The following is a 27,552-nucleotide window of genomic DNA, read 5'->3' as shown; positions in this document are numbered from 1 at the left end:
TTTTTTAATTTTATAAGTATATTATTTTTTTTTAAATACTTTTAAAACTTTTAACTTATAATAAATTATATATTTATAAATAAATAAGCTAAAGTAAGCTAATTAAAATATATATATTTTAATATTATATATTAATTAAATAAAATTATTTTATATTTTAAAATAATAATTATTTTATTTTAAAAGCTATTATTTTATTAAAGGCTATTAACTAATTTTATTAATAAAAAAGAATTTATTATTTTATTAATATTTTAAAAAAATTAATAAAATTTATTATTTATTAATAAATAATAAATTATAATTTATTAATTTAAATAAAAATAAATAATAATTAATTAATTTAATAACTTTATAATTATTTAAGTTTTATAAATTTTTTTTTAAATAATAATTTTACTTTTATTACTTTTATTATTATTATTTACTTTAAATATTAAGTTATTATTATTTAATATATTAAATATAAAATATAAAATTATATAATATTATTTTATTACTTAATTATTTTATTATTAATATAATATTAATATAAAAAGTTAAAATTATAATATACTTTTTTATTATTTTTATTACTAATATAATTTATTTTTTATATAAATAATAAAATTTTATAATAATTATAATATATTAATATAAAAAGTAAAATATTTAAATAAAAACAAATTTATTATAAAAAGTATTTATAATTATTATTATAATAAAGTTAATAATAATAACTATAATTAATTAATTTTATATATAAGTTAAAGTTAATTATTTTTTTACTTATTATTATATTTTAAATATAACTTTTATATAATAAACTTTTTAATATAAAAGCTAGTATTTATAATAAAAAAGTATTATTTTATATTATTTATTTTTTTATTTTTTATAATAAAAAAATATTATTTTATATTATTTATTTTCTTATTTTTTATTAAAGGTTACTTAATATAAAAAAATATAAAAAAAAATTAAAAAAAAATAAATTATATTATTAATAAAAGTTATTACTTTTTTTTTATTTTTAATTTTAGCTTTTAATAAAATTATAATAATTATTAAAATATTATTAATATTATTAATATTAATAATAATAATTTAAATTTATTTTTAATATAATTATATAAGTTTAAAAAACTTATAATAACTAATATAATAAAAAATTATACTTAGCTTTTAATTTAATAATTAAGTAAATAAAAATATTAAAAAAAAATTTATATTTAGTTTTATTAGATTTAATAATATTAATAATATTAAACTATTAAAATTACTTATAAAGTTTAAAATAAAGGTTTTATATTAAAAATAAAATTCTTTACTAATAACTTAATATAATACTAAAGTAATAAAAAAGCTATAAGTATAAAAAACTTTAATAATTCCTTAGAAAAGAAAAGAAATTAACTATTAAGTATAATTTAAAGCACTAGGTATTATTATAATATATAAGACTTTAATATTAATAATTATTTAGTATAATAAAATAATTTTATAATAGCTTAAGATAATTTTATAATTAATTATAATTATATATAAATAATAAATAAAAAAAGAAAATAATAAAAAAATAATAATTATTATTAAATTAAATTAGTTATAAAAGTAAACTATTAATTAAGCTAAAATTAATAAATTTAAAAAAGAAAAGTAATAATATAATAAGTAAAAAAGTAAAAAAAGTAAAAAAAGTAATATTAAAAAATTTTATATAACTAAGGAAATTAAAAAAAATATTAAATAAAACTATTTTAATAAGTTAATAAAAAAAATAATTATAATAAGTAATATAATTTATATATTATAAAATATATACTAAATATATAATAAAAAGAAATAATAATAATAATAAAATACTAAAAAGAATTTTTAATAATAAATAATAATAATAAATAGTTTATTTTTTTATTTTTAAAAGAAATTAATAATAATAATAATAATAATAATAATAAGCTTTATTTATTATTTATTATAATTTTATTAATATATATATTAAATATTTAAAAAATATTAAATATATATTTATTATTTATTTTTTTATATATATAATATATATATAAATATAATAAAATAATATATTTAAAATTATATAAATATAAAACTAAGTAATATAATATATAAAATTATAAAACTAGTTTTTTATTTTTTATTTTTTATTTTATTATTAAAAAATAATTTAGTTTTTAATTATTAAAAATAAAAAATAAAAAAAATAAAATTAATTTTATTACTAATTTTATTATTAAATTTATTATTAAATTTATTTTTTATTAATATAAAAAAAATTTATAAGTAAAAAAAAATAAAAAGTTATATAATAATAATAAAAAAGTTATATAATAAAAAATAAAAAACTTATATAATAATAATCTAGTATTTAATAAGTATATAAAATTATATAATTATATAAAACTTTTAGTTAATAATAACTATTATAATAACTATTATAATAACTATTATAATAACTATTATAATAACTATTATAATAACTATTATAATAATAAAAATATACTATTAAGTTTAAAACTTATTATTATAAATAAGAATTTTAATTAATAAATTACTTTAGTTAATAATTTAATAATACTTTTAATTTTTATAATTATTTTAAATTAAATTACTTTTATATTATTTTATATTAGTTATTATAATAAGTATTTACTTATATAAAAGTTTTATATAATTAAGTACCTAATAGTTATTATAATAATTATTACTAACTAAAGGTTTTATATAATTATATAGTTTTATATACTTATTAGGTACTTAATAATATAGTATTTAATAAGTATATAAAATCTTATATATTTAATTTTATATAAAATCTTATATAAATTACTTAAGTAAAATTTTATATATATTACTTAAGTAATATAATATATTAGTTACTTATAATATATAAATTAATTAAATTAAGTTTTAAAAAATATATATAAATAACTTAAATTAATTTTTAAAAAAGTTAATTTAAAAGCTATTATAAAAGTATTATAATAAATAAATAATAAAGTTTATATTATTTTCTTTTATATATTATATTACTTAGTTTTATATTTATATAATTTTAAATATATTATTTTATTATATTTATATATATAAAATATATATATATAATTAAATAATAAATATATATTTAATAAGTTTTATAAGTATAAAAAACTTTAATAGTTTCTTAGAAAATAAAAGAAATTAATTATTAAGTATAATTTAAAATATTAGGTATTACTATAATATATAAAACTTTAATATTAATAAAAAAAAACTATTATTTTTTTTAATATAATAAAATAATTTTATAATAGCCTAAGATAATTTTATAACTAATTATAATAAATAATAAATAATATAAGAAAATAATATAAAAATAATAATTATTATTAAATTAAATTAGTTATAAAAATAAATTATTAACTAAGTTAAAATTAATAAATTTAAAAAAAGAAAAATAATAATATAATAAGTAAAAAAGTAAAAAAAGTAATATTAAAAAGCTTTATATATTTAAGGAAATTAAAAAAATATTAAATAAAACTATTACTAATTAAAAATCTTAACTTAATTTTTTTTAAAAAGTTAATAAAAATAATAATAATAATAAGTAATATAATTTATATATTATAAAATATTTATATTAAATATATAATAAAAGAAAATAATAATAATAATAAAATAATAAAAAAAGGTTTAATAATAAATTATAATAATAAATAATTATTTTTTTATATTTAAAAGAAAATAAACTTTTATAATAGTAAAAGAATTTTTATTATTATTTTTATTATTATTTTTATTATTATTTTTATTATTATTTTTATTATTATTTTTATTATTATTTTTATTATTATTTTTATTATTATTTTTATTATTATTTTTATTATTATTTTTATTATTATTTTTATTATTATTTTTATTATTATTTTTATTATTATTTTTATTATTATTTTTACTATTATTTTTATTTTTATTATTAATTATTTTAAAGTATATTAATTTAAAATTATTACTAAAACTTAAAAAAAAAATAATAATAAAACTTTTAATTTTATTAATAAAAAAATTAAAATTAATAATAATTTAATAAAAAAATTTTTTTTTATAAAATTTTATAAAATTAATAATATTTACTTTATATTTAAAAACTTATATTATTTTTAAAAATACTAAAACTAATAAATATAATAATTAATATTACTTAAGTTTTTTAAGCTAATATAAGTTTTAAAAGTAATTAAAAATAAAAAAATAATTTTTTTTTATTTTTTTTTTATATATTTTAAATAATTTATAAAATTTATTTAAAATTTAAATTTAAATTAATAATAATATTAATATTTATAAAAAAAGTATATTTTTTATAAGTATTAAATATATAAGTATTAAATATATAAAAATTTATAATAATAAAATAATAATATATAATAATTAATATAATATAACTTTTATATATTAAAATAAAATTATAATAATATTATTAAGTAAAATATATATATATAATATTAAATAATATAAATTATATATATTATTTTAAATAATATTTATAAAATATATAAACTTTTTTTTAAAATATTTTTTATTATTAGTATTTTAAATAAAAGTAAATATATTTATATATTTTTATTTAATTATTATTTTATTTTATTATTTTTATTAATTATTATTTTATTTAATATTTTAAGGTTTTTATTTTTTATATTATTAATAATTAATAAATAAACTTTTTTAATAATTTAATTTTTAATTTTTATTATTTTTTTTTAAATTTTTATTAAATAAATAATATTTTTTATATAAATATAAATAAATTTTATTATTTAATTAAAAGTTTATTAGTTTATATTTTTTATTAAAAATAAATTTTATTAATATTTTTATTTTATTTATTTATTTAATTAATTTAAATTTTATTATTAATTTATTTAATTAAGTTATTTTAATTTAAGTATTTTTTTTATAAAAAAACTTTTAATTTTTAAAATAAAAAAATAATTTAAAAATATTAATTTTTATTAAATTTAAATAAAAATTAAGTTTTATTATATTAAATAAAAATTAAGTTTTATTATATTAAATAAAAATTAAGTTTTATTATATTAAATAAAAATTAAGTTTTATTATATTAAATAAAAATTAAGTTTTATTATATCAAATATATATTTATATATATATAATTAAGTTTAATATTTATAAATAATATTAATTTTATTAAATTATTTATAAATTTAATAAAAAAATTAAAATTATAAAATATATAAAATTTAAACTTATAATTTATTAAAATAAATATAATAAATAAATTATAATTAATTATATTATTTTAGAAAATAATTAAAGTATTAAAAAACTTTTATTTTATTTTTTAAAATATTAGATAATAAAACTAGGGTACTAGATAATAGTTCTCTTAATAATTACTTACAATAGTATTATATAATAGTTTAGTAGCTATAGCCCTTATAATTATAGGGTAATAAATATATAAGAATAGTAGCAAAGGTTTAACAAATCCCCATTTAAATTCAAAGGCAGTTAGCTATGTTTTTTGGTAGCAACCTCTGTACCCTTACTAACCCCCACCTTCCTGTTTCCCCTCTCCGATACATAGTAGTGTTTCATAGTAGCTTAATAGGCCGGCTATAATACGTGTTGCAACCTAACACCATAAGACACACTGTTAATACAACATTTTATTCGTCACTCAGCATTATCATCTAAGATGGATTTCTCCAGGTTCAGCAAGAATCTCTCGTAAGTTCACCATTGTCTGCCTTTGTCGCTCTCTCATGGTCATATTCTAATTGCGAATCATGGTAGAGATTTCAGCGCGCAAATAACTCCATTTGCATCGCGCACTTTCCAGTTTACCAAAGAACAACTGGGACAGGCTGAAGATAGAGTAAGTGACTGTCGGTAGGAAGCTGTCTGTTAGCCAATATGCACCTCTAACTAGCTGATGTTACAGACCCAGCTTCCTGCGGATTATATCGACCTCGAGAAGAAAGTGGATGCTCTGAAACAGGCACACCAGAGAATGCTTGCAGTGACGTCTGTTACTCGACCAGGTTGAATTTGTCAAGGCCATGCTAATGTGTATAATTTAATAGCTCTCAATACACTACTGAAGCGTACGATTATCCTCCCAATATCAAAGAGACTTTCCAGGATCTGGGTCGAACTGTGAGCGAGAAGGTTAGCCTCCTTTCTTCAGCTACATCTACCGCGGAAGCACAGGCAGCTCTCGTGGCCCCGGCCTCTGCGAAGCCGCAGCCAAAAACCTTCAACCATGCCATCTCTCGTGCGAGTTTATCCAGCAGCCAGCTTTTGCATCAGCATCATACAGGTGCAGGGGAAGATCCTCTAGCGACCGCTCTGGAGAAATATGCGCTTGCTATGGAACGAGTGGGCGATGCTCGCCTTGCTCAGGATTCACAGATTCAAAGTCGTTTCCTCGCCGGATGGAACACGACCCTCAACACAAACCTTACATTTGCAGCACGCGCCAGGAAAAATGTGGAAAATTCGAGATTGACACTCGATGCTGTCAAAGCTCGTGTAAAGGGAACAACCTTCAGGCTTGGTGGCCAAGCTCGGACTGACCATCCGGACGATGCTGAGTTGAGTTCCGATGCTCAGGAGGAGATTGAGAAAGCAGAAGACGAATTTGTGACGCAGACGGAGGAGGCAGTTGGTGTTATGAAGAATGTAGGCTCATTTATTATACCCTATCTGGAGACAAGCCGCAACTAATCAATCATACGCCTAGGTTTTGGATACGCCCGAGCCACTCCGCAATCTTGCGGAACTAGTTGCAGCACAAATGGAGTACCATAAGAAGGCATATGAAGTTTTAAGCGAACTCGCGCCAGTTCTGGAGACTCTGCAGACGGAGCAAGAAGTAGGCAGCACTTCCAAATTCTCAGCACTATAACGGGGAGCTGACATGAGGGCGTTAATAGGCCAGCTACCGAAGAAATCGCGATATGGCTTGAAGAATGTCTGACGCTTTTTTAGACTATTGTGTGATGGAATAAGACCTTCAATTTTGGCAGAAGACAGATTAATGTTGTTAAAAAAGATATCTTGATACTGAATGCGTTCAGATTCTTTTTTTTTTTTTTTTTTTTTTTTTGCTTTACCTAGGTGCGGTGGCTGTGATGGCAGGCAATATGGCTGGTGCATCCATGTAAATACTGTGTAGCTCTCAGTACCACTAGTGTAAATACTGTGCTAAACTTGAGATCGAAATTTAACAATGTTAATCATTCACCAAAAGACGATCGCAGAAGGCGAGAGGCACGCAAGAGTCAATCACATAATTATTTCTCTTTCTTCATGGGTTCCAAAGACATTTTGCACGAGAGCCCGAGCCGTTCTCGTGGACAGTCCTTCCAAGCTTTCAAACAGTCTAGCGGCAATACTCAATTTGCTCTAGCAGGTCTTTCAGAATATGACGAGGACCCGAGACTATCAGCGAGGCAATTTCCACATCAAAGGCTAGACTTGGAGGAAGATGAGAAAAGAAAACCAAGTCCCAAGGGCGGACAGCAGAGGCCAAGATTACGGGATGACGACCGGAAAGGCCACTTGGATGTAATATTACGTGCGACTGAGCAGTTTCTCGCTCAAGGAGATGTCGCAAAAGCCGCCAAAGCTTTTGGCATTATACTTCAGCTAAGGCCAAGGACGCAATTCATTGATATCCGGCTTCATAATCTGTGGTCCATCGGAGCAGAGATTCTCATGCGGCAGAGGGAGAAGCTGGAAAACGCAAATCAGCATTTACCAGAGCATTCATCCCCTGGTCAAGACGGTCATGCTTTTCCAATGGCCGAATCTCGATGGAGATTTTCTAGCAGCATGAGCCAGATAAAGTCATATTTTGAAACTTTGATTCGCCGGTACGCATTCGACCATAAACTGCCACACAAGCTCTCGGCACTTGACTTTTGGTTGGCCTTACTGAGCTGTGAACTGGGTAACATCTACACAGAGCATTTAGGAGCCATCGCTCGCCTGGAGAAGGAGATCAGGCTCCAAAATACAGATCATGCGCATCCAGATCCTTTAATGTCGGCTTCACCCAGTACAGGCGATCCTGGACAACCTGATTTTGAAAGCGGTAGTTTTGAGCTACAGTATGAAACAAAAGGGCACTGGGCCAAGAAACAAAAAGAAGCAATCCGCCAACGCACCCTCGGGGGACTGCAGTATATTAACCTGAGGGCAGAGAAACTTATGGACCAGCTACCGTACTCTAAAAACGCCCGTTTCTTGCAACTGAAAGAGATGGCATCGCTCCTCTCAGCTGACCTTGCATCATCTCCGATTGTAACTTGAGAGCACCAAAGAGTTGAAGATCTTGTAATTACACAATTTAAAGTACGACCCCATAGGCCAGCATCAATTGGCGTTGACGAGACACAAGGTTTCCTGTCGATACTATATCCAGCTGATGGAGAAAATCGTTTACTTCATTAACTAGATATATTATATTAGTAGAATGTTTTAACACGGTAGAGCAAAAAAACATACTAGGTAGTTGGCTGATGTCATGAATTGTATGAGGGAAGCTTGTGATTAATTCGCCAGTTTCGACATTATATAGAGGAGCGAGCACTGAATTATCGCGATTGATTGTACTGTTAAAAGATCGAGCAACATCATTTCGTCTTCTGAATCATTGTTAGTAAACTGGCGTCCCATGAAGATACTTTACTTACGATGATGAAACTCTAGTGTTGACAGCTTGGATAGCGGCGTAAAATTCAGAGCGTAATTCAGCTATGCTTCGAAGAATCCTCTCGGTATTGGCATTAACGTTGTCTATTAAAATCATTAGCATGCATAGCCGTGGATATATGAATCAGTTTTGATCCTACTTTGAACAGATGCCAGGCTTTCATCCACAATCGCGTGAAGGCGCGTCTCATTATAATTTGGCGATGGGAACTCTGTATACTGGGAGCAAGCATCTAGTTGCTCGGCAATAGTACGAAACGCAGTAGCAGCAGCTTGTACGTCTGGGATTCGCGGCTCTACCGTCTCGGAGTCCATGGCGAATATGGTAAGATTCAGAGCAAGAATGGAGATTGTCGGAGTAGAGAAATGGATTGGGAAAAAAAAATTACACTGGTTTTGATTATGATGACGAGTACTTCGTGGCGCCAAAAGTGTTCCGTGCTAAAGTGGCATCGCTAAGCAAAGTCAAGGGAAACCTCGTTCTTACCTCAAGCAGGAAGTAATTCGCGTTTCGGAGCCCAACGCTGCAGCAACAAGGCAGTATTGGAGCTTCCAACTACAACACACCATTCTCCTCCAGGACTCCATGACGCCTGCCTGCCCACGAAGTTGGCCGATGACGACTCTATCTTATGGTGTCGTAACGGCTCATGAGCATCCTCCATGCTGTATTTCGTTGCCCATGATTCTAGCGTCTCTGGGCTGAACTCATGAGAGTCTATTTGGTTTATATATACTGGAGTCGACGGATCTTGGTCACTGTCTGTTGCCCGAGGCTTACTTGAAGTATCTGCCTTTGCGCGAGGAATAACCGGTTTCTGCCAGCTTGGTAGTTGTAGTGGCTTGCTTTTGTCGGTGGAATTCGCCAGCGCCGACATCACGTCGCGGTGAGTCGTCAGGCGTTTCAAATCCCAGAAGAATATGTTACCTGCGGCATTACAAAACGCAAGCACCGGGTTCTGATTAGGAACATGGTGTAGCTTGAAGCGCATGAAGAACTGGGGTCCACAGTTCGGAGTGTGGAACGCTAACAGTCGTGTATATTGGACTGGGCACTGAGGGGATGTTAAGGGGACAAAGGCAGATCGCGTTAGTCGTCCGGGATCCTCATAGTTGGTTGGGAGTACGTTTTGTGGCGTAGGAGCAGTGCTTTGGGCTGGCAGAGGGTCGTCTGAGGAGAATCCCTCGATCTTCCATAACACGATAACATCGTCGTGGCATGCTCTGGACAGGATGAGATCCCCATAAAATGAGACACTAGAATACTGTTAATACTGTCATATGCCGCCTCTATGAGATCTTACCAATCAACAATGCCGCTGTGGACTGCGGAAGTTGAAAAATGAGGATAATGAACCTGCAGAGGCGTAGCTATTGTTTCATTAGGGAGCTCGGGAATAGTCCACTGTAGACGAGGACCGTTAGCGAATTGTGATGGAGAGGGTATTTTTCGATTTCATACTAGATTGATGATCTGGTCGTGACCACCTGATAAAAGATATCGGCCGGTTTCGTGAAAAGCCTGCGCAGAGTTAGCGGAATCTCTGAGGCGGCGATAGATCGTAGTGGTGAAGGCATCTATCTTACTACGCTGAGGAGATTCCACGAATGGCCCTCTCCAGCAAGGATACATAAACACGGCTGGCTCCTGTGCTTTTCTTCAAAGCTCCATATCCGTATACTCGTATCATCAGAGGCTGAGGCGATGATATGAGGATTGACTGGAGAAGTTGCTAGGTCGTTCACGTCCTTTGCTTCAATGAGTAAATTGGCTCCAAAGGCGAATCGCTGGTAGAAGACGCACCCCGCCATGGCCGACAAAGCACTAAACACGTGAGACCTTTCAGCTCAGATACAATTTCTGGTGTCCAGAGAGCTGTGATGCGCACCTCGACCAACTGTCCGTCAATCACGTCGTATATCTTGACTTTGGCATCCACGCCGCCAATGCAGATATATGGCTTTCCATGCACAATATCCATCGTCCAAGTACAGCAACAGCTAGCGGCTTCGTCCTAGGAATAGCTCAGCCAAGGCAAACATGTGGCAGCGTGGAAGAGACTTACATCGTCATCTCGTATGACATTGATAACTTGACATGGGTTAGCTTCATTTGGGTCCTTGGTGAGTCGACAGATGATCACCTAGTTGGGCGTGTTAGAAAGCTGGTGATATCATACATCCAGATAGAAACGCCAGAAGGTACATCTACCGCCGTTCGTTCAACTTACATGTTTCTTGCTGATCGCAGCAAAGACGGGCTCATGGTCGAGTGGCTGGTAGGGACAGAATTTGACGTCAAAGAACTCTATTTGTTATTTACTGAGGTCAATAATTCATTGCTTGTATCACAATATAGCTGTTTAGGTGAGCTGTGGTGCCTACCTGCAATATTATCATCACTGCCGAGAAACCTGGTGTCATTCTGCGAATGAGAGATGTAGTGTTAGCCTCTAGAAAGGTGAGCGTTATGCAATTGTGCTCACCTCTAGAGAGAAGGATGTGCGTAGTTTGGGAAGCTCAAAATTTACATCGTCAGTGGTAGCCATCCCGAGCGGTGATTTCCACAACGTTGTCGTTGAGAAATGAGGTAAAGGATAAAAAAAAAGAAGGCGAAGCGAAGGAAATAGGTAAGGTATGTAGTTTAAACAATTAGATAATCATCAGGTACCCGGCGGGTTAAACAGGGTAAGTTGATGCCAGCGGCGCCCAATAGGTATATGGGACTATCTTATTAAAGGTCTTAAGGCACCTTTGATATAGCTGCCCTATTATAACCCTTGTATTTTATATAGTATATAATTATAATTTTAATTATAATAAACCTCATGCTATATAAATTAGTATATGTGATAATGGATTTAACTAGAAGATAATTAGGTAAAAGGTATATTTAATAACTAACTTAATACCTTTACTTATAATTTATACTAAATTCAACTTAATTTTAATTCCTTTTTATAACCTAGTTATTTAGTAAATATATTTCTTTTTATTATTACTATTTTAGCTTTTTTTACTTTTTTCCTAGTTTAAAAACAAGTTAAATATATAAATAAAAAGCTAATTTTTAGCTTATATAAATTATTATTAAAATACTTATTTAAAAATACTTAAATACTAATTTTTATTAAAAAAAATATATATATAAATTAATATTTTAATTTATATAAGAATTTATAAGAAAATATATTTTTAAGAATTATTAAAAAACCTTTAAGTTAAAAAACTTTTATTTAAATTAATTTATTATTACTTTAATATTATTTAAATAATTTAAGTTAATTTTTTAATATTTTTAAATTTTTAACTTTTTTTTTATAATAATTACCTTTTAAAGTTATTTTAATATTTTAATAAATAATTTTTATATATATAAGTTATATTTCTTATAATTTATATACTAGGTATTAATATTATTATAAATAAATATATAATTTACTATTAAAAAAGTTTTTTAAAATAGTATTTATTTTTTTAAAGTTAATTTTAATTAGAGTTAAAGCTTAAGTAATTACTTAAGCTAAGGATTTTTTTTAATAGTAATTTTATATACTTTCCTTAGTTATATTTTAAAAAAGAAAATAATTATAAAATAAAAAAGATTTTAATTATTTAGTATTAACTTAAGCTATAGTTTTTTCTTTTATTAACTAACTAGAAAATATTAACTTTTATATTTTTATAAATAAATTTTTTTTATAATAACTTTTTTTTACTTTTTTTTAATAAAAATAATAATAAATTTAATTTAAATTTAAATTAATTAATAATATTAATAAATTAAAATAAACTAGTAATAAAATTAAATACTAATAAAATAACTTAATAAGTAATTTTATTTTATATTTTTTATATTTAATTTAATTTAACTTTTTTAAATTATTAATTTTTTATATAATAATATATATTATTTTCTTTAATTATATTTATTTTTATTTTTTAATATACTTAATTTTAATATTTATAATCTTTTATTAAAATTTATTTTTAATATAATTATATAAGTTTAAAAAACTTATAAAAGCTAATATAATAAAAAATTATATTTACTTTTTAATTTAATAATTAAGTAAATAAAAATATTATAAAAAAAATATTATTTTTAGTTTTATTAGATTTAATAATATTAATAATATTAGATTATTAAAATTACTTATAAGATTTAGAATAAGATTTTTATATTAAAAATAAAGTTTTTTACTAATAACTTAATATAATATTAAACTAATAAAAAAGTTACTTATATAAAAGCTAGTAAATATAAAAAGCTTTAATAATTTCTTTTTAGAAAATAAAAGAAAATAATTATTAAATATAATTTAAAGTACTAGATATTATTATAATATATAAAACTTTAATATTAATATTATATTTTTTTTTTACTATAATAAGGTAATTTTATAATAATAAAATAATCTTATAGCTAATTATAATAAATAATAAATAAAGAAAAATAAAGAATAATAATAATTATTATTAAACTTAAATTATTATAATAAATAACTAAAGCTTAGCCTAATAATTAAACTAAAATTAAAAAAACTAAAATACTTATAAATAAATATAATAAGTAAAAAAAAAAAGAAATAATAAAAAAAGCTTTTATTTTTTTTAAAAAAAATAAAAGTAATTAAATTTAATAAATATATAATAAAAGAAAATAATAATAATAATAATAAAATACTAAAAAAAAAGTTTAAAAATAAACTATAATAGTAAGTAATTTATTTTTTTATATTTAAAAGAAATTATAATTTTTTATTCCTTTTTTATTATTTTTAATTTATTTTTAAATTAAATATAAATTTATTTTTTATAATTATATAATAAAAAAAAATATTATATAAAAATTTATTATTTTTTATATACTTAATATATTAAGTAAAATTTTTTTTAAATATTTAATATTTAAGAAAATAATAATTTTTTTTATTTAAATAATAAGTATAATTTTTTATTTTAATAAAATAAAAAAAAATAATTTTTAAAAAAATATTATAATATTTTATTTTTAAATAAGGTTTTTTTTAAATATTTATTATAATTATTAATATATAAAAGATTAAATAATAAAAAAATTAAAAAACTAATAAATAAAAATAAAAAACTAAAAATAAATACTTATATTTAAATAAATAAAATCTTAGAAATAAAACTAATAAAAAAAAGTATTATATTATAACTTAATACTTATAATTATAATAATAAGCTTATAAAATAAATAAAATTAAATTAACTTAAGGCTAAATAATTAATTAAAAATAAATTAAAAAATAAATACTTAATTTTTTATTAAATTAATATTATTAATATTAATTTTTAATTAAATTAAGAAATATTCTTTTAATTTTATTTAAATTAATTAAATATATAAGTTTATTTTTTTTATATTTATTTAAATAACTTAAATAACTAATTATTAATATAAAACTAAAATTATAATATACTTTATATTATTTATACTTTAGTAACTTTATTATTATTATTATTATTATTTATATTATTTATTAGGTTTTTTAATTACTTTATTAATATAAACCTAGAATTATTTACTAGGTTTATCTCTTAGGAATTTACTTTATATTAACTATTTAGTATATAATTTATTATAAATAATTAATAATAATAATAAAATTTTTAATAAATTTATTTATAATAATTAAAAAAGCTTATAAAAAAGCTTTAAGAAAAGTAAATAGTTTTATTATAATAAAATAATAATAATAGTTAATATTTACTAAAAATCTTAAAAATTTAATATATAAAACTTTAATTAAAAAAAAACTTTAATTAAAGAAACTTTAATTTAAAAAAAACTTTAACTAAAAAAATTTTAATTAAAGAAATTAATAATTAAAAATAAAAATAACTTTAATTAAATAAAAAACCTAAGATAAAAAATAAACTAACTTAATAAATAATAATTTTATTTAACTTAAATTAAAATAAATAACTTAATAAATAAATAAAATTAAAATAATTTACTTTTTTTTTATAAAAAAAACCTAGTAAAATACTATAGTATAATTATAAAATAAATATATAATATATATTATATTATTATTAATTCTTATAAATTTATTTATTTATTTATAATAATAATAAAAATATATTTTTTATTTATTTAATATTTTACTAATTTAATATTTTAAATTATATTTAATAATTAATTTCTTTTATTATCTAAGAAAAAACTATTAAAGTTTTTTATATTTACTAGCTTTTATATAAGTATTTTTATTATTATTTAGCTTTAGTATTATATTAAGTTATTAATTAAAAACTTTATTTTTAATATAATTAATTAAAATTTATTAAATATATTTATTTTAATAATTTATAAATTTAAATTTTATATATTTTATAATTTTAATTTTTTATTTAAATTTATAAATTATTTTAATTAAATTAATATTATTTATAATAATTAAACTTAATTAAATATATAATTTTTATATAATTAAAACTAATTTTTTATTTAAATTTAATAAAAGTTTTATATTTTTAAATAAACCTTTTTAATTTAAATATTTTAAGTTTTTTTTTATAAAATTATATTTAAATTAAAATAATTTAATTAAATAATATTAATATATTATAAATATAATTAAATTTATAAAACTTTAGAAATATTTAATAATTTAATATATTTTTTATAAAGTTTTTTTAAGTATAAAATATTATTATTATTTTTTAAATTATTAATTTTATAAAAGTTATAAATTTATATATATATTTAATAAATATAAGTTTTATTTTAAAATAAATATATATTATTAAATATAAGCAAAAATATTTAATAGTATATAAGTACTAACTAAAATACTATTAACTTAGGTTTAAAGTATTATATAATTCTTATTTTATAAATATTTTATTTATAAATTATAATAAAAAAAGCTTTTAATTTTAAAAAAAAAGTTTTTTAATTATTTATATAAGTATATTAATATAATAACTAGTAAATAAACTATTTTTTATTTTTTATTTTTTATTTTTTATTTCTTTTATTTATTATAAAAATTACTAAAATTAATATAATATATATAAAAGCTTTTTTTGCTTTTCCTTTTATAAATACTAGTTATTACTTATATACTAATAATTATATACTCTTTTATACTAGTATAAGTTTTATATATTTTAAATTTTTTTATAAAACTTAAGTATATTAAAAATAAAAATATTATTTTATTAAAAAAAAAATAACTTTAATTAAAATAAAATTAAAAAAGTTATAATATTATAAAAATTAATTAATTAAATATATATTATTATAAAATATAAGTTAAAATCTTACTTTTATAATAATAAAAGCAATAGTATTAGCTAACCTTTTTATTATCTAGTTCAACCTATTAAGTAAACCTACTAGTACTAGCACTTAAGCTAGTAAATAAGCAAGAATATATTCTGCCCTATAGTAACTTTATTAGTAACATAACACTGTCTTAAACAAAAAGCATTTAGCACAGCTTATTTAATTGATATATCCCAGCGGGGTGGCATAGAAATCAATGTTAAGAAGCGTATTCTACAGGCAGTTGATTTCAAACTGCACAGCATCTAGCCAATCCTACGCTGTGCCTGCTAATAAGATTTAAGCTCTCCATTAATACAGATTAGCCAAAAGCAACTCCCCTGCCGAGGGAACCAATCGCGTTTAAGGCCTGGTCCAACTCGGTGGCTCTTCTACAAAAAGACATAAGACATGTCCCAGGTGCGAACGTGGATGGAAATTTGAGATGATTGCATATCTTGATATCATTCATGTATACATAGTATATTAAATGTATATCTATCATCGCCTTGGTTGCCAATTAACAAACATCTTACACGCATCGGCTTAGTAGGTAATCAATATATGGATACGTAGCAGATGTGACAAGACACTTATATGCATCCTGTACCTTGTAGGCTCACAATATAGATGGTAATCAGTCAGTTTCTTCCAGATAGTCTTGCCAAGTTGCAATCGAGTCGGTATGCAGATCATGTTTCCATCCTACTGCACCCCACGTCTGCAGGCGACTTAAATGTCGAATCGTGGGACGCCCATGAGGACAATTCCAGGGCTTATCCAGCTCGCCCATATGGTTAACAAGTGAATGCATCTGACTTCTCGTCATGGCCTTGCCAATCATAATGCTACTGCGACATGCTCTCATAGCAAGCATCTTTTGCACCTTCGAAGGACGGGGAATGTACGAAGACTCGGCTGATTTATCACCGAGGAGGGATATTAACTCTTCCAAATCTTCCAATTTGAACGTGACTTCTCGACTCAGAGGCAATGCCATCAAGTGACACCGTGAGCCCACAGGCAAGTTTCCCGTCGTATCGATAGTCACTTTAAACCCGTTTGCGTTCAACGCTGAAGAGTTCTCCAGTATAATTTCCTCCTCAAGGGCTGTTAGTCTAAGCCTCATAGGATGAACAAGACGTTGAGACTGAATCTCGGTAGTATTCTGAAGCTTCTCGTAATTGTACTTCTCATCAGAGGCGTGTTGGTCGATGATGAAAAGTTCGTCATGTTTTCCACCACTGTCCGTGCTCATGCGCCTGGCAGGTTTAACGGCAATGATAAAACCAAGATTGAACTGGCCAATGATTTTCATTCTTGAGAAATCTCCCTTTGTAATAATAAGAGGGAGTTTTGATTCCGCATCGCTGGCGTCGATTCGTTCTACAGAGGAAGCACTCTGCGTTGTATATGTAGACGAAAAGTTACGGCGGGGAAGATGCGCAGTGCTCATTCGCTGAACTTTGTCTCTCTGCACGCGCAAATGCTGTACGAGATTCACTGTAGCTTCCTTTCGCCTTGCTGGCCTGGAGGACTGGACCTTAGATTCTGCAGTGATATCGCCTGCACTGATTATATTGGTTGGAGAGCCACCATCTGTTGGCGTAGCATTAGATTTTACTCCCTCCTCTGCAGCAGGCTGTAAATCATGCGCGGAACGATTTGTAGGATCATCATTGTGAATATCTTTAATATTTTTTGCCACGTGTGGAGATGACTGGATGATGGCTTCAACATCTAGCTGAGATGGACCAGACTGAACCAAGGATTCTTTTGCTTGATTAAGAATGAAAAGTTTAGAACGCAGTCTTCCGCTTTCGGGGGGGCTCATCCTCCAAATCCGCTGTTCTCGTAAATCTATTCGACTCCCGTGGGGGGATTGTCGTATTACCCAAGCTGTGGTCGCCGACGTTCACTGTAGGAATATCAGGTGACTTTATGCTCGAAGAGGTAGAACTTTGCGTATGGATGATGGGACTGGGATCGTCGCGTGAAGTCTTATTATGACTTGGAGTGCTTTGGGTGCTGGACGCGGTTGATGAACCTTCATCTGGAGGTGAAAGGTCTCCCAAAGTAGCGGATTTTTGGCGAAAAGATTCTGGATCTGGAAGCTGTATACCGTTTGCTCTGATTGATGTCTCGGGGCCATCATCTAGACGCTGTTTTCCCATTCCATTGCCTCTAAGTCTTGTGTTTACTGATCTTGCGCCTAATGCTGGGACGGCCATGTCATCCTGCTCAGACTCTCCGCTATCACTGGCGGGATTGGACTTGCTGCTCTCATCGCCGGAATTGGGGTTCGATGCAGCAGCAGTGTAAGCTTCAAGCGTCAATTTGCTAGGAGTTTGGCGGGGCTGTTCTGTTTTGGTGACCCTGGTATGAGAAGAAAGCAGTTTTACGTTCTCAGCTGACGTGGTAATTGATATACTGTCTTCGTGAGAATCGAACAGTTGTGATAGGGAGATACGAAGAGTATCTAGCAAGTTGTTTTGATCATGTAATAGAATAGATCGTTTATCGGGACTCACATTCACATCGTACAGCATAGTGTCTAGCTGGACGTCAGCGAAAATGAAGGGCGATTGCGAGTTATTGTATAATCGATAGACTTCGTTGAATACTTTGGCCAGCTGAGGCAACGAGCAGGGCCGGCCATTCACAAAGAACATTTGGCGATCTGGAGTTTGTCTGCCTTCTCCGTGGGCGGGCTTTGAGACATGGCCAACAATACGAACGCCATGACTGTTTGCCGTCGGATTTTCGTCAGATCGCACGTCACGGCGAGTTCCAGAAGGCTTGATCTCTAGGTCAAGCTCAAGAGGGATCAAGGCGGCTAGCGTTTTTGCGCCGAAAATGTTGATAATGTTATCACGAGTGCTCGGGTTGCCTTTGGTAGAAAAGAGCAATATTCGTTTCCCTTTTGTAGGCTGCTGGGATACGGAGAATTTCACATTCGTTAGAATGCACGCGTACTGGTTAAGTAGAGCAATAACTTTGTGCCACTCCCTTTTGATATTACGGTCAAGCTCTCGGCGTCGGACAGGCAGATTGTGAAACAGATTTTCGACGCTGACTGTGGTTCCTCTCTGAGCCGCAACAACGCTGGTGTTTTCCAACCTCCCAGATTGCAAGAATGTTAACTTAGACCCTTTAGGGGCATCTTGTTCCAGGCATGTTGTCACAGTAAGGATAGATAAGGCGCATAACGATGCCAATGCTTCGCCGCGAAAGCCAAACGTTTGCAGCGACGCTATATCAGAGTATGAAGAAAGCTTCGACGTGTGGTGCTTAAGAGCAACGGAACCATAGCTGGCGGGTGCGATTCCAGATCCATTATCTTGAACTTCGATGGAATCAAGGCCTTGGTTTTTGAATCGAACATCTACAGAGCAGCACATGTCAATTAAAGGGCTTTATTTGCCGTAGCTGTCCTTCATACCGACCTAGGATTGTTGCTCCAGAATCAATACTATTCTCAACAAGTTCCTTGACTACAGAGCACAGGTCGACAATGACCTGCCCCGATTGGATTTGATGGACCTATAAAGGATTTAGCAAGATGATGTTCCATTCGGCATGAGGTAGCCTACACTACGGCCATCGATCTGTTTAATGGTGGCCATAAGTTCCAGCAGATGCGGGTTGTGCAGCAGCCATTAAGCTGTGTCGAGATAGCCTAGAGCCTATAAACGCGAAGCAACATACCTACCTAGGCATTAACATGCACAGTTAGTACACTTTTCTAGTTTAAGCTAACTATAAAACTATCAATAATAAATTAACAGTAAGTTTTATTTAAATAATCTTTTTTTCTTTAAAATATATATTTTAATATATTAATTTTTAGTTTTTAGTTTTTAATTTAAATAAACTTTTTATATATAATATTTATTTAATATATATATATATATATTACTTTTAACTATTACTTGCTTATAACTAATAACTTTTCTACTTTTTAATTATAGATGGAAATTTATTGTATTATAATTTTAATTTATTAAAACTATAGAGTGCTATAGCTTTCAGTCTCATGATGAACTTCGTTCAAAATATGTCCACTGCCCTTGTGCTGGCTGTTCCTCCAAGTTATCCCATCTGTAGACCGTATTAGCAACAATGAACGATGGTGAATCTAACAGTGGAATGTCATAGGATGGGATAAGCTTACACCTGGGCCTTTTCCATGGTTTCAATCAACTGTAATTCGCCCTCCGCGACCTCAATGACTTCTTCAATAAGACCGGCCCCCAGCTGTTGCTCAAGCTCCTTGACCCTATCTCATCTATTAGCCATCTGACAAGTATGTTCAAATTTGTTTCTGGCCTTACTGGTCAGCCGTAAGCTGGGGCTCATCCTCCCACACCAGCTTTTCGTCCTTGAAATGCTCTGCAGCGGGTTCGATGACCTCGTCATTTCTGCCCAATTCGTTTTCGCCATTCCACTCTTCCAGCCGGATATCTCCAGCCTCGTGTTCCCGTCCAACCACGAAGATGCGATTGCCAAACTTGAAAGTCCTGGCTCCACTGCCGTCAACTCGATCACTCGCAGCCTCGAATTGATGGGGGTTCTTTCGCATGAGCTCCTTCGCCTTGACTGCCCACTCTTCGTATCCGGGAGGAGTGAACTTTTCCACTAGGCTCATACGATGCTTGGTCGTCGCTTCGACAGATTGGCGATAGAGGGATGTTTCGGGTATCGATTGCAGCCTGTTCAGCGTTGTGCTATACAGGTACAACAGGGTCGACCGGGGGGTCTTGTGAGTCCATAGTCCTGTGAGTCCCGTGGGAGTTCCAGGCTCCAGGTAGTTGGCAAGGGCTCGTAGGGTCGGCCGCATTTTGTGAGAGTCAATGGTCAACCTATGCGAAGCAAAGCGCAGTTGAGGTTCAGTATGGCCACTGGTTCGCGGGGAGAAGTTTGAGAGTATATTCAGTAGCTCATCCGCAATACCCACAATATTCGGCTGCTGCGCTACGCTAATAGTAACAACTGCCTACCTAATCAACGGAATTATAAACATATACAGAAAGTAAATTATAAACAGTAGTTCATAAATAAGAAATTATTACTTATTTTAAAAAGTATTTTATTAAGTTTATATTTATTAATTACTAACTAAGTATTCAATATAAAAGCTTAATATACTATATATTTTAATTTAAAATTAACATTCTTATAGTGGTTTTATTAATATATTATTATGATTACTATAATATTAAATATATATGTTTTTTTCTTTTCCTAAAAAAGTTTAAGCTATAAGAATTGACAACTACCTAGTACTATGGTACACCCGATCGGTCCCTAAAAGTATGGTGCGTCAACCAAGCTAATGCCGGCCTAGAGTTTCCGGGGGTACAGCTTCATCATTCAGTTGCGGCGCCAGCCATTTCTTGCTGAAACAAACCGCCATTTCTGGACCTACCATAACACCCCAGGGCAGCAAATCATTAAGATGGCGCAAGGGTAGGAACAACCAGAATCGCTGAAGAGTAATTTGGGCTAATGCATTCGTTTCCTATCTATTTACAGGTATTCTATTTTCATCGGCCTCGTGGTCATCGCTGCGTTAAGCGCAGCGGCTTGGTTTATGTCCCCCAAAGGCGAGAATCAAGTGTTAGTTCTTCACTCCTTATGGAATAACGAACAATTCTGATGGCTCTTTGTTAATAGCTTATGGCGATCATCTCTTATTCTCGCTATCGTCAGCTGCTATCTAATGTGGCTTATCACCTTCCTCGCGCAACTTCACCCGTTGATTGCACCAAAACGAAGCGACCTACGAGAGGAGTTTCTAGGGCATACTATCTAGAAGCTGATTTCCAGTTCGGGCGAGCGCGACTTCAAACATGTGCGACAGACTGGCGTTAGGGGTTCTATTTCATTCATGGCATCTTGTATTGTACCAGGCTTCTTTCTGGGTGTTCCTCTTCTTACCTTCACGCCATTATTGATCGATAGGGTATGGAGATATCGGCATGGGTTGAGACTGGCCTGGGTCATGTGTATGTTAAATTGTGTGACGGGGCCGATATATTTACGGTATCACCGTGTAATAACAACATGATATAGGCAGTCATGGCGCTGTTAATGCATATTGGAAGCTTTGGTTGTCAGAATCGCACTATCCTACGACTAAACGCCCGGCCCAGTCCCTGGCGTACTTCACAAGGGCCCAAAGAGCTTTGCCGTCTGCAGCTACGCTGCTATCACCAATGGAGTCTACATCACCAAGTCCAGCCGAGATTAATATCAACTGGCCCACAGCCCATCGTACAGACGCGCCGGCAATCGCTAAGAAGCAGGCAACATAGTATTTGCAATCGAGTAGAATGCGGAGAGCCTCCACATTGTTTGCCACGACGGCCCAGCCAAGGGATCTGGCAGCAGCGGGCACATCATATTCCCAGATGACCATTAAGATTGGAAATAATTTGGTCGAGGAAGAAACAAGTAAGGCTGTTGAAACCGAATTTGGTCGAGAATACCGTGGCATTAGCTTCGTCATGTTAAGCGGCGAGAAGACGGATGAGGTAAGGAAGCGGATGCTTAGATGGAAAGCGAAGGTTGACAAAGCACAGAGGATCACTATATTGTAAATATTAGGCAAAGAAAAAAGTAACAGGGAGGAAAAGTGCCTACGAAAGAACATGTACTGAATCACAATCGGCTGTTCAGCGAGTGGTCCTAATTTGCTCTCTCCAGGAGTTGGCGAAGGGATGGTTTGTTTCTCTATACGCGCCCATGTCAAGTAGACATCAAATAGAAGCAGCAGAACGCCCAGGCGAATGATAGAAGGCTGCTCGGAATATTAGCGGTGAGGCGGCGAAGAAAGAAGGGCGCGGGGCTGACGTACGTCGAAGCGATCGCCATCTCGCATTAAAGTATTGTGTAGTAGATGGCGATATACCTATACCAGATGTGAGATATGCCGCCATCATTAATGGCCGAAATTACAGTACCTGAGGTTTGATGAGGACTAAATCAATGAAGAGCACGACAAAGTCATGCTCTACGTATTTATCGCAAAAATTGCCACATTTTCGACAGACTGTAAGACGGATCAAGTGCCCATTCGACTTGTCATCGGCCCCGGAATACTGAGTCCATAGAGTTTTGACAGGATATCGGCACTCTATACAAATAGGCATTGGTACAGTGGTAACTCGCGCAAGTTCGTCATGGATATTTCGTGTGCGGCGACTTTAACGTAGTATTCGGTATCATGCGCGAGTCGGAGTTGAAGGTAGGCGCAGACTATCGTTTTTTTTTTCTAGACAGCCTGGTGGTTTAATTTGAGGGAGCGCTCCGCAGCTTAAGCACCAGGCCAGGACTTGGGAGCAGAGCTATACCATAAGATTTAGTTAAACCTAATTGAAACGTCGACTCGAGTCTAGTTGAAATAAACAGTTATATATATTCAGATCATTTAATATTAGTATAGGATTGCCAAAACCGATTATAGCGAGTAATTTATTATTAATGTCTCTGGAAATAATAAGAGACAATACTTCTTCTAATCGCGAGGAGGTTGAGGAGAATGAAGTACTACATGCATATAGACAGACAAGCACATGGACATACATAAGCAAAGACTGACTACTAAGGCTCTAAGTTGCTAGCGCAGCAGTTACATTTGCCAAACGACGCGAAACTCTCTCCAAGCCTAGCTGCTTTTCCCGCGATTTTATCCACTTAACGCTCTGCGCTGCACACTGCTCGCTCTAATTGGACCAGATGATGACGGAATGGGTCGCATTCGGCCGTGACTTTCTGGTTTAATTTCGTCTACATTTTCCCGAAGTATTGATCACCTTGTTCCGGCGCAGCAAAATCAGCCTCCCATAGCTTCGGCCTCGTCAAAGGTCCCTCTTCGCCCTTTCCCATGAAGAGGCGCTCGCCGTCTATTGATGTCGGTGGTAAATCCTCCCTCGAGCTGCAAAATCCAGATGCCGAGCTAGAACACCGCCTCAATGGCTTAATACCCCGTCAATCCTCGACCCAGGACAGGCAACCGAACGGCCTCTATTCGACCAAGGCGAATGGCCACCAGCACCCTTCCAGCCATGCAGCAGTCGCATCCTTTTCACCACTATCGCTCCCTATCTCGTCGCACAGTATGACCACAACCAAGAAGCCTCCCCTGGCGAGCTTGGGGGCGCGCAATCGTAGCCTTTGGTTCATGTCTGTCCTGTCCTTTTTTGTTGCTACAGCTGGCGTTGGCCTCTTGGTCGCCATCTTCCGGTCCCTCACTACTCGCCAGATTGAGCCGAAAGGATGCCGAATGTCATACATGCGGCCTTCTTACATTCACTTTTCCGAGTTTGATACCGAACACACCCGGTTCGCAAGCAAATACTCTCTATATCTCTATCGCGAACAGGGAATCGATAGCGGTCAAGTTGGTTCCATACCCCCTACTCGAGAAATGGACGTGTCCAAGCTGACATTGTGCGGAAAAGCTGCGCGGAATCCCCGTCCTCTTCATCCCAGGTAATGCTGGAAGTTACAAGCAAGTCCGACCAATTGCCGCAGAGGCTGCCAATTATTTCCATGACTATCTCCAGCATGACCACAGCCAGTTGGACTCTGGCATACGGAGCCTCGATTTTTTCACCGTTGATTTCAACGAGGATATAACAGCATTCCATGGCCAAACTCTTCTTGATCAAGCTGAATATCTCAATGAGGCCGTTCGATATATACTTGCACTATATTCTGAGCCGCAGAGAGCTTCTCGCGATTCGCATCTACCGGATCCTACATCCGTACTTATCCTGGGGCATTCAATGGGGGGAGTTGTTGCAAGAGCAATGCTAGTTCAACCGAATTACCAGGAAAATTCGATCAATACTATAATTACAATGTCAGCGCCGCATGCACGCCCCCCAGTTACCTTTGATGGTCGAATTGTTCAGATTTACGACGAAATAAACGACTATTGGCGGCGTGCATATACACAAAAATGGGCCAGCAATAATCCGCTGTGGCACGTCACATTGGTGTCCATTGCTGGTGGGAATTTGGATACTGTTGTGCCGTCTGATTATGCTAGCATTGAGTCACTTGTGCCTGAAACCCACGGATTCACTGTTTTTACGTCAGGCATTCCAACGGTGTGGACAAGTATGGATCATCAAGCCATTCTCTGGTGTGACCAATTCCGAAAAGTCCTGGCTCAGACTTTATATGGTGTCATCGACGTGCATCGAGCCTCTCAAACGAAACCCCGAGCGCAAAGGATGAGAGTCTTTAAAAAGAAGCTCTTGACTGGTATGGAGACGATTGCCGAGAAGACTCTATCTTTGAAGGAACCTACAACACTCCTTACCTTGGACGACTCGTCTAGTACAGTAGTGCCAACAGGTGATCGATTGGTTCTTTCGCACCTGGGTTCTGAGACACGACCGATGGCTTACCTTCTTCCTGTACCGCCTCCTGGATCACTCGAACCCAAGCGCTTTACGTTATTGACTGATATCCAACTGAATACACCTGCAGACAATAGTCAGCTGCAAGTCCTCTTGTGCAGCGTTTACCCTTTTCAGTCTACGGGCGTCAATTCAATATTCTCCTCCGCCATAGATGTATCGAGAAATGGTACGACGCCAACAAAGCTAGCATGTAAGGATGCTGCATCCGACACGGTCCTTCTCCCAGCTTCAACAACGGATATAGAGACTCCTTTCTACCTGGACGGACAAACACCGATATATCCCTTTTCATATCTACAATACGATGCTGAATATCTCTCTGATCACCAGTTTGTCGTCGTTATCGACAGGGCTACAGAAGTTATCAATGGCTTTGTCACTGCGGAGTTCAGTGACCTCTCGTCTTTTCAGAAGAGGGAGGACATAAGCCTTATCCGTCTTCTCACATTTGGTCTCTCTTTTCGGCTCCCAGCTATTCGCCCTATTGTTACGGCCATTGACATACCGGCTCTCAAGTCAAGTTTAATGGCTTTTAATATGAAGATTAGCCAACAATGTAGCGGAAAGCAACAGTTGTTTGCGCCGCTAATCCGCCAATATATTCAAAAACCTTATGAGTCAAAGTATTTTGTTAACGCTCAAGTAACTGGAATCAGCTTCCATGGGGTGGCTCCTTACATGCCCCCTCCGTTAACTTTATCGAGTGGCGACGGCCTTGCTTTTGACATCTGGTCTGACCCCGTTTGTGGTGGTCCTTTGGAGATTGATCTCTATGTGGACGTGCTGGGAAGCCTCGGAAAGCTATACATGAGATATCGTACCGTCTTTGCGGCCTTTCCGTTGCTCATCGTCACGCTGGTGCTTCGGAAGCAATTCAGTGTTTATAACACGTCTGGCACGTTTATTTCCTTTTCTGAAAGCCTGGACCTGTCTATGCGGCAGTCGATTCCGCTTTTGCTTTCTGCTCTAACTTTGCTTTCTATTTCCCCCAGAGGAGTTACAACTTTTCTCGCCACGCTTGTGGGTAGCAATCAGGCCAATTCAAATCTTTCTCCAAACATCGGCTTTCACGGAAATGACCTCCTTGTTGGCACAGACGACCCCTTCTTCATATACCTTGTACCACTCATTGGCGTCGTATGCATCGGGGTCTGCACTGTTCTTCATTATATTCTTCTGGCATTGACAAGAATCCTTGGTGTCGCATACGCTGTGTTTTCGGTGCTGCCGGCAATCAACAGCAACCAGGCTCCAAGCCCATCACCGGTGTTTGCACCATCAACCCCACGGCGGCGGGTAATATCGACCATAATTCTATTATTCTTAGTTTCGACTTTCATTCCGTATCAATTTGCATACTTGGTCGCTTGTCTTGTACAGATTCTCACCGTTGTTCGCGCTCTTCGCATATATGTCGTCACACCTTCAACAGCCAACTCCAACTATTACCACTATTCTCATTCTATTCTTTTGCTAATGATGTGGGTTCTCCCGATCAATTTGCCTATTCTAGCGGTCTGGGTCCGCAACCTCGCCGTCCACTGGCTCACGCCATTTTCTTCGCATCACAATGTGCTGTCAATAATGCCTTTCATATTATTGGTAGAGAACTTGACAACAGGGAAAATGGTTCCCCAAATTACAAGTGGTTTACGCCATATTACCAGCGGGCTCCTTTTTGGTACGGCGCTTTGTGCTGCAATCTATGGCGTTTCCCATGCATACATGCTCCATTACTTGGTTAATGTGGTGGCTGCTTGGCTGGTCATTCTTCACTCTTCTTCAGAGCCATGGTCTTTGATGAGTTTCGGCACTCTTTTCGAAGGAGATACAGATGGACCGAAACACATCAGTGGTTCACATTGACTCGATAGTGTCATTTTTGTTTTTTAAAAGGCGTTCTTTAAGCTCCTATTGCTTTTATGCCATATAGTTTAATATCCATTCTATAGATGACTGTAAAATATCAATATACATAAACCAATATTTAATCTTTTTTTTTTTATAAAAATAGACCATCCAAATTAAACTCAAATTAAAGCCATATCTAGATTGCCATGTTTCAGTAATATTCCGTGCTATATAACA

General features: G+C 31.2%; 10 protein-coding genes across 11 annotated transcripts; 4 read left to right on the top strand and 6 right to left on the bottom strand.

The window, feature by feature from the left end:
- The first annotated feature begins 5,545 nt into the window (after positions 1-5,545).
- TrAtP1_001125 (uncharacterized protein) lies at positions 5,546-7,252 on the top strand. Its single transcript, XM_014093829.2, has 6 exons — positions 5,546-5,733; positions 5,800-5,881; positions 5,948-6,030; positions 6,090-6,687; positions 6,749-6,880; positions 6,942-7,252. The coding sequence occupies exons 1-6, from the start codon at positions 5,702-5,704 to the stop codon at positions 6,972-6,974; spliced, it is 960 nt and encodes a 319-aa protein (XP_013949304.1). The 5' UTR covers positions 5,546-5,701; the 3' UTR covers positions 6,975-7,252.
- A 65-nt stretch (positions 7,253-7,317) lies between these two features.
- Positions 7,318-8,322, top strand: TrAtP1_001124 (uncharacterized protein; the record flags this gene model as incomplete). The annotated part of the gene is made up of 1 exon (XM_014093830.2): positions 7,318-8,322. The coding sequence occupies one exon, from the start codon at positions 7,318-7,320 to the stop codon at positions 8,320-8,322; it is 1,005 nt and encodes a 334-aa protein (XP_013949305.2).
- Positions 8,323-8,359: 37 nt separating this feature from the next.
- TrAtP1_001123 (uncharacterized protein) lies at positions 8,360-9,039 on the bottom strand (the record flags this gene model as incomplete). The annotated part of the gene is made up of 4 exons (XM_014093831.1): positions 8,360-8,463; positions 8,518-8,657; positions 8,706-8,808; positions 8,865-9,039. 4 exons carry the CDS (start codon positions 9,037-9,039, stop codon positions 8,360-8,362), a joined length of 522 nt encoding a protein of 173 aa, XP_013949306.1.
- A 173-nt stretch (positions 9,040-9,212) lies between these two features.
- TrAtP1_001122 (uncharacterized protein) lies at positions 9,213-11,273 on the bottom strand (the record flags this gene model as incomplete). The annotated part of the gene is made up of 10 exons (XM_066110862.1): positions 9,213-9,981; positions 10,029-10,129; positions 10,187-10,246; positions 10,312-10,473; positions 10,529-10,549; positions 10,614-10,739; positions 10,791-10,868; positions 10,956-11,032; positions 11,110-11,149; positions 11,211-11,273. 10 exons carry the CDS (start codon positions 11,271-11,273, stop codon positions 9,213-9,215), a joined length of 1,497 nt encoding a protein of 498 aa, XP_065966935.1.
- Positions 11,274-16,664: 5,391 nt separating this feature from the next.
- Positions 16,665-17,345, bottom strand: TrAtP1_001121 (uncharacterized protein; the record flags this gene model as incomplete). Its single annotated transcript, XM_066110861.1, has 1 exon — positions 16,665-17,345. The coding sequence occupies one exon, from the start codon at positions 17,343-17,345 to the stop codon at positions 16,665-16,667; it is 681 nt and encodes a 226-aa protein (XP_065966934.1).
- A 481-nt stretch (positions 17,346-17,826) lies between these two features.
- TrAtP1_001120 (uncharacterized protein) lies at positions 17,827-19,653 on the bottom strand (the record flags this gene model as incomplete). Its single annotated transcript, XM_014090575.2, has 3 exons — positions 17,827-19,412; positions 19,474-19,570; positions 19,621-19,653. 3 exons carry the CDS (start codon positions 19,651-19,653, stop codon positions 17,827-17,829), a joined length of 1,716 nt encoding a protein of 571 aa, XP_013946050.2.
- A 322-nt stretch (positions 19,654-19,975) lies between these two features.
- Positions 19,976-20,992, bottom strand: TrAtP1_001119 (uncharacterized protein). The gene is made up of 3 exons (XM_014091039.2): positions 20,362-20,992; positions 20,202-20,306; positions 19,976-20,128 (listed from the first exon to the last, which is right to left on the bottom strand). The coding sequence occupies exons 1-3, from the start codon at positions 20,865-20,867 to the stop codon at positions 20,062-20,064; spliced, it is 678 nt and encodes a 225-aa protein (XP_013946514.1). The 5' UTR covers positions 20,868-20,992; the 3' UTR covers positions 19,976-20,061.
- A 391-nt stretch (positions 20,993-21,383) lies between these two features.
- On the top strand, positions 21,384-22,107 carry TrAtP1_001118 (uncharacterized protein). Its single transcript, XM_014091038.2, has 3 exons — positions 21,384-21,496; positions 21,563-21,646; positions 21,704-22,107. Exons 1-3 carry the CDS (start codon positions 21,486-21,488, stop codon positions 21,840-21,842), a joined length of 234 nt encoding a protein of 77 aa, XP_013946513.1. The 5' UTR covers positions 21,384-21,485; the 3' UTR covers positions 21,843-22,107.
- TrAtP1_001117 (uncharacterized protein) lies at positions 22,108-23,562 on the bottom strand. The gene is made up of 4 exons (XM_014091037.2): positions 22,993-23,562; positions 22,887-22,940; positions 22,673-22,829; positions 22,108-22,618 (listed from the first exon to the last, which is right to left on the bottom strand). The coding sequence occupies exons 1-4, from the start codon at positions 23,179-23,181 to the stop codon at positions 22,155-22,157; spliced, it is 864 nt and encodes a 287-aa protein (XP_013946512.1). The 5' UTR covers positions 23,182-23,562; the 3' UTR covers positions 22,108-22,154.
- A 97-nt stretch (positions 23,563-23,659) lies between these two features.
- On the top strand, positions 23,660-27,453 carry TrAtP1_001116 (uncharacterized protein). 2 transcript variants are annotated; one of them, XM_014091053.2, is made up of 2 exons: positions 23,660-24,431; positions 24,493-27,453. In XM_014091053.2, the coding sequence occupies exons 1-2, from the start codon at positions 23,916-23,918 to the stop codon at positions 27,328-27,330; spliced, it is 3,354 nt and encodes a 1,117-aa protein (XP_013946528.1). In that variant the 5' UTR covers positions 23,660-23,915; the 3' UTR covers positions 27,331-27,453. The 2 variants fall into 2 exon arrangements, with proteins under 2 accessions (XP_013946528.1, XP_065966933.1); XM_066110860.1 differs by having other exon boundaries at positions 23,660-27,453.
- Positions 27,454-27,552: the final 99 nt, after the last annotated feature.

This window comes from Trichoderma atroviride, chromosome 1, assembly GCF_020647795.1.
Source record: "Trichoderma atroviride chromosome 1, complete sequence".
In the NCBI taxonomy this organism is placed as follows: Eukaryota; Fungi; Ascomycota; class Sordariomycetes; order Hypocreales; family Hypocreaceae; genus Trichoderma; species Trichoderma atroviride.
Note: the sequence above shows the minus strand (reverse complement) of the source record. Positions and strands in the feature narration are given on the sequence as shown.

Excerpts from the sequence above, each read along its gene's own strand:
- TrAtP1_001125 (XM_014093829.2), top strand. The coding sequence starts at position 5,702 with ATGGATTTCTCCAGGTTCAGCAAGAATCTCTC. Across the intron at positions 5,734-5,799 it reads AGGTTCAGCAAGAATCTCTC|AGATTTCAGCGCGCAAATAA; the intron begins GTAAGTTCACCA and ends GAATCATGGTAG. Across the intron at positions 6,031-6,089 it reads CAGAGAATGCTTGCAGTGAC|CTCTCAATACACTACTGAAG; the intron begins GTCTGTTACTCG and ends ATAATTTAATAG.
- TrAtP1_001119 (XM_014091039.2), bottom strand. The coding sequence starts at position 20,867 with ATGCGGCCGACCCTACGAGCCCTTGCCAACTACCTGGAGCCTGGAACT. Across the intron at positions 20,307-20,361 it reads CCCCAGCTTACGGCTGACCA|GGTCAAGGAGCTTGAGCAAC; the intron begins GTAAGGCCAGAA and ends TAGATGAGATAG. Across the intron at positions 20,129-20,201 it reads ACCATGGAAAAGGCCCAGGT|ATGGGATAACTTGGAGGAAC; the intron begins GTAAGCTTATCC and ends TACGGTCTACAG.
- TrAtP1_001118 (XM_014091038.2), top strand. Across the intron at positions 21,647-21,703 it reads CCCAAAGGCGAGAATCAAGT|CTTATGGCGATCATCTCTTA; the intron begins GTTAGTTCTTCA and ends CTTTGTTAATAG.
- TrAtP1_001117 (XM_014091037.2), bottom strand. The coding sequence starts at position 23,181 with ATGCCTATTTGTATAGAGTGCCGATATCCTGTCAAAACTCTATGGACT. Across the intron at positions 22,941-22,992 it reads TAGTCCTCATCAAACCTCAG|GTATATCGCCATCTACTACA; the intron begins GTACTGTAATTT and ends CATCTGGTATAG. Across the intron at positions 22,619-22,672 it reads GATTCAGTACATGTTCTTTC|TGATCCTCTGTGCTTTGTCA; the intron begins GTAGGCACTTTT and ends TTTACAATATAG.
- TrAtP1_001116 (XM_014091053.2), top strand. The coding sequence starts at position 23,916 with ATGAAGAGGCGCTCGCCGTCTATTGATGTCGGTGGTAAATCCTCCCTC. Across the intron at positions 24,432-24,492 it reads AGGGAATCGATAGCGGTCAA|CTGCGCGGAATCCCCGTCCT; the intron begins GTTGGTTCCATA and ends TGTGCGGAAAAG.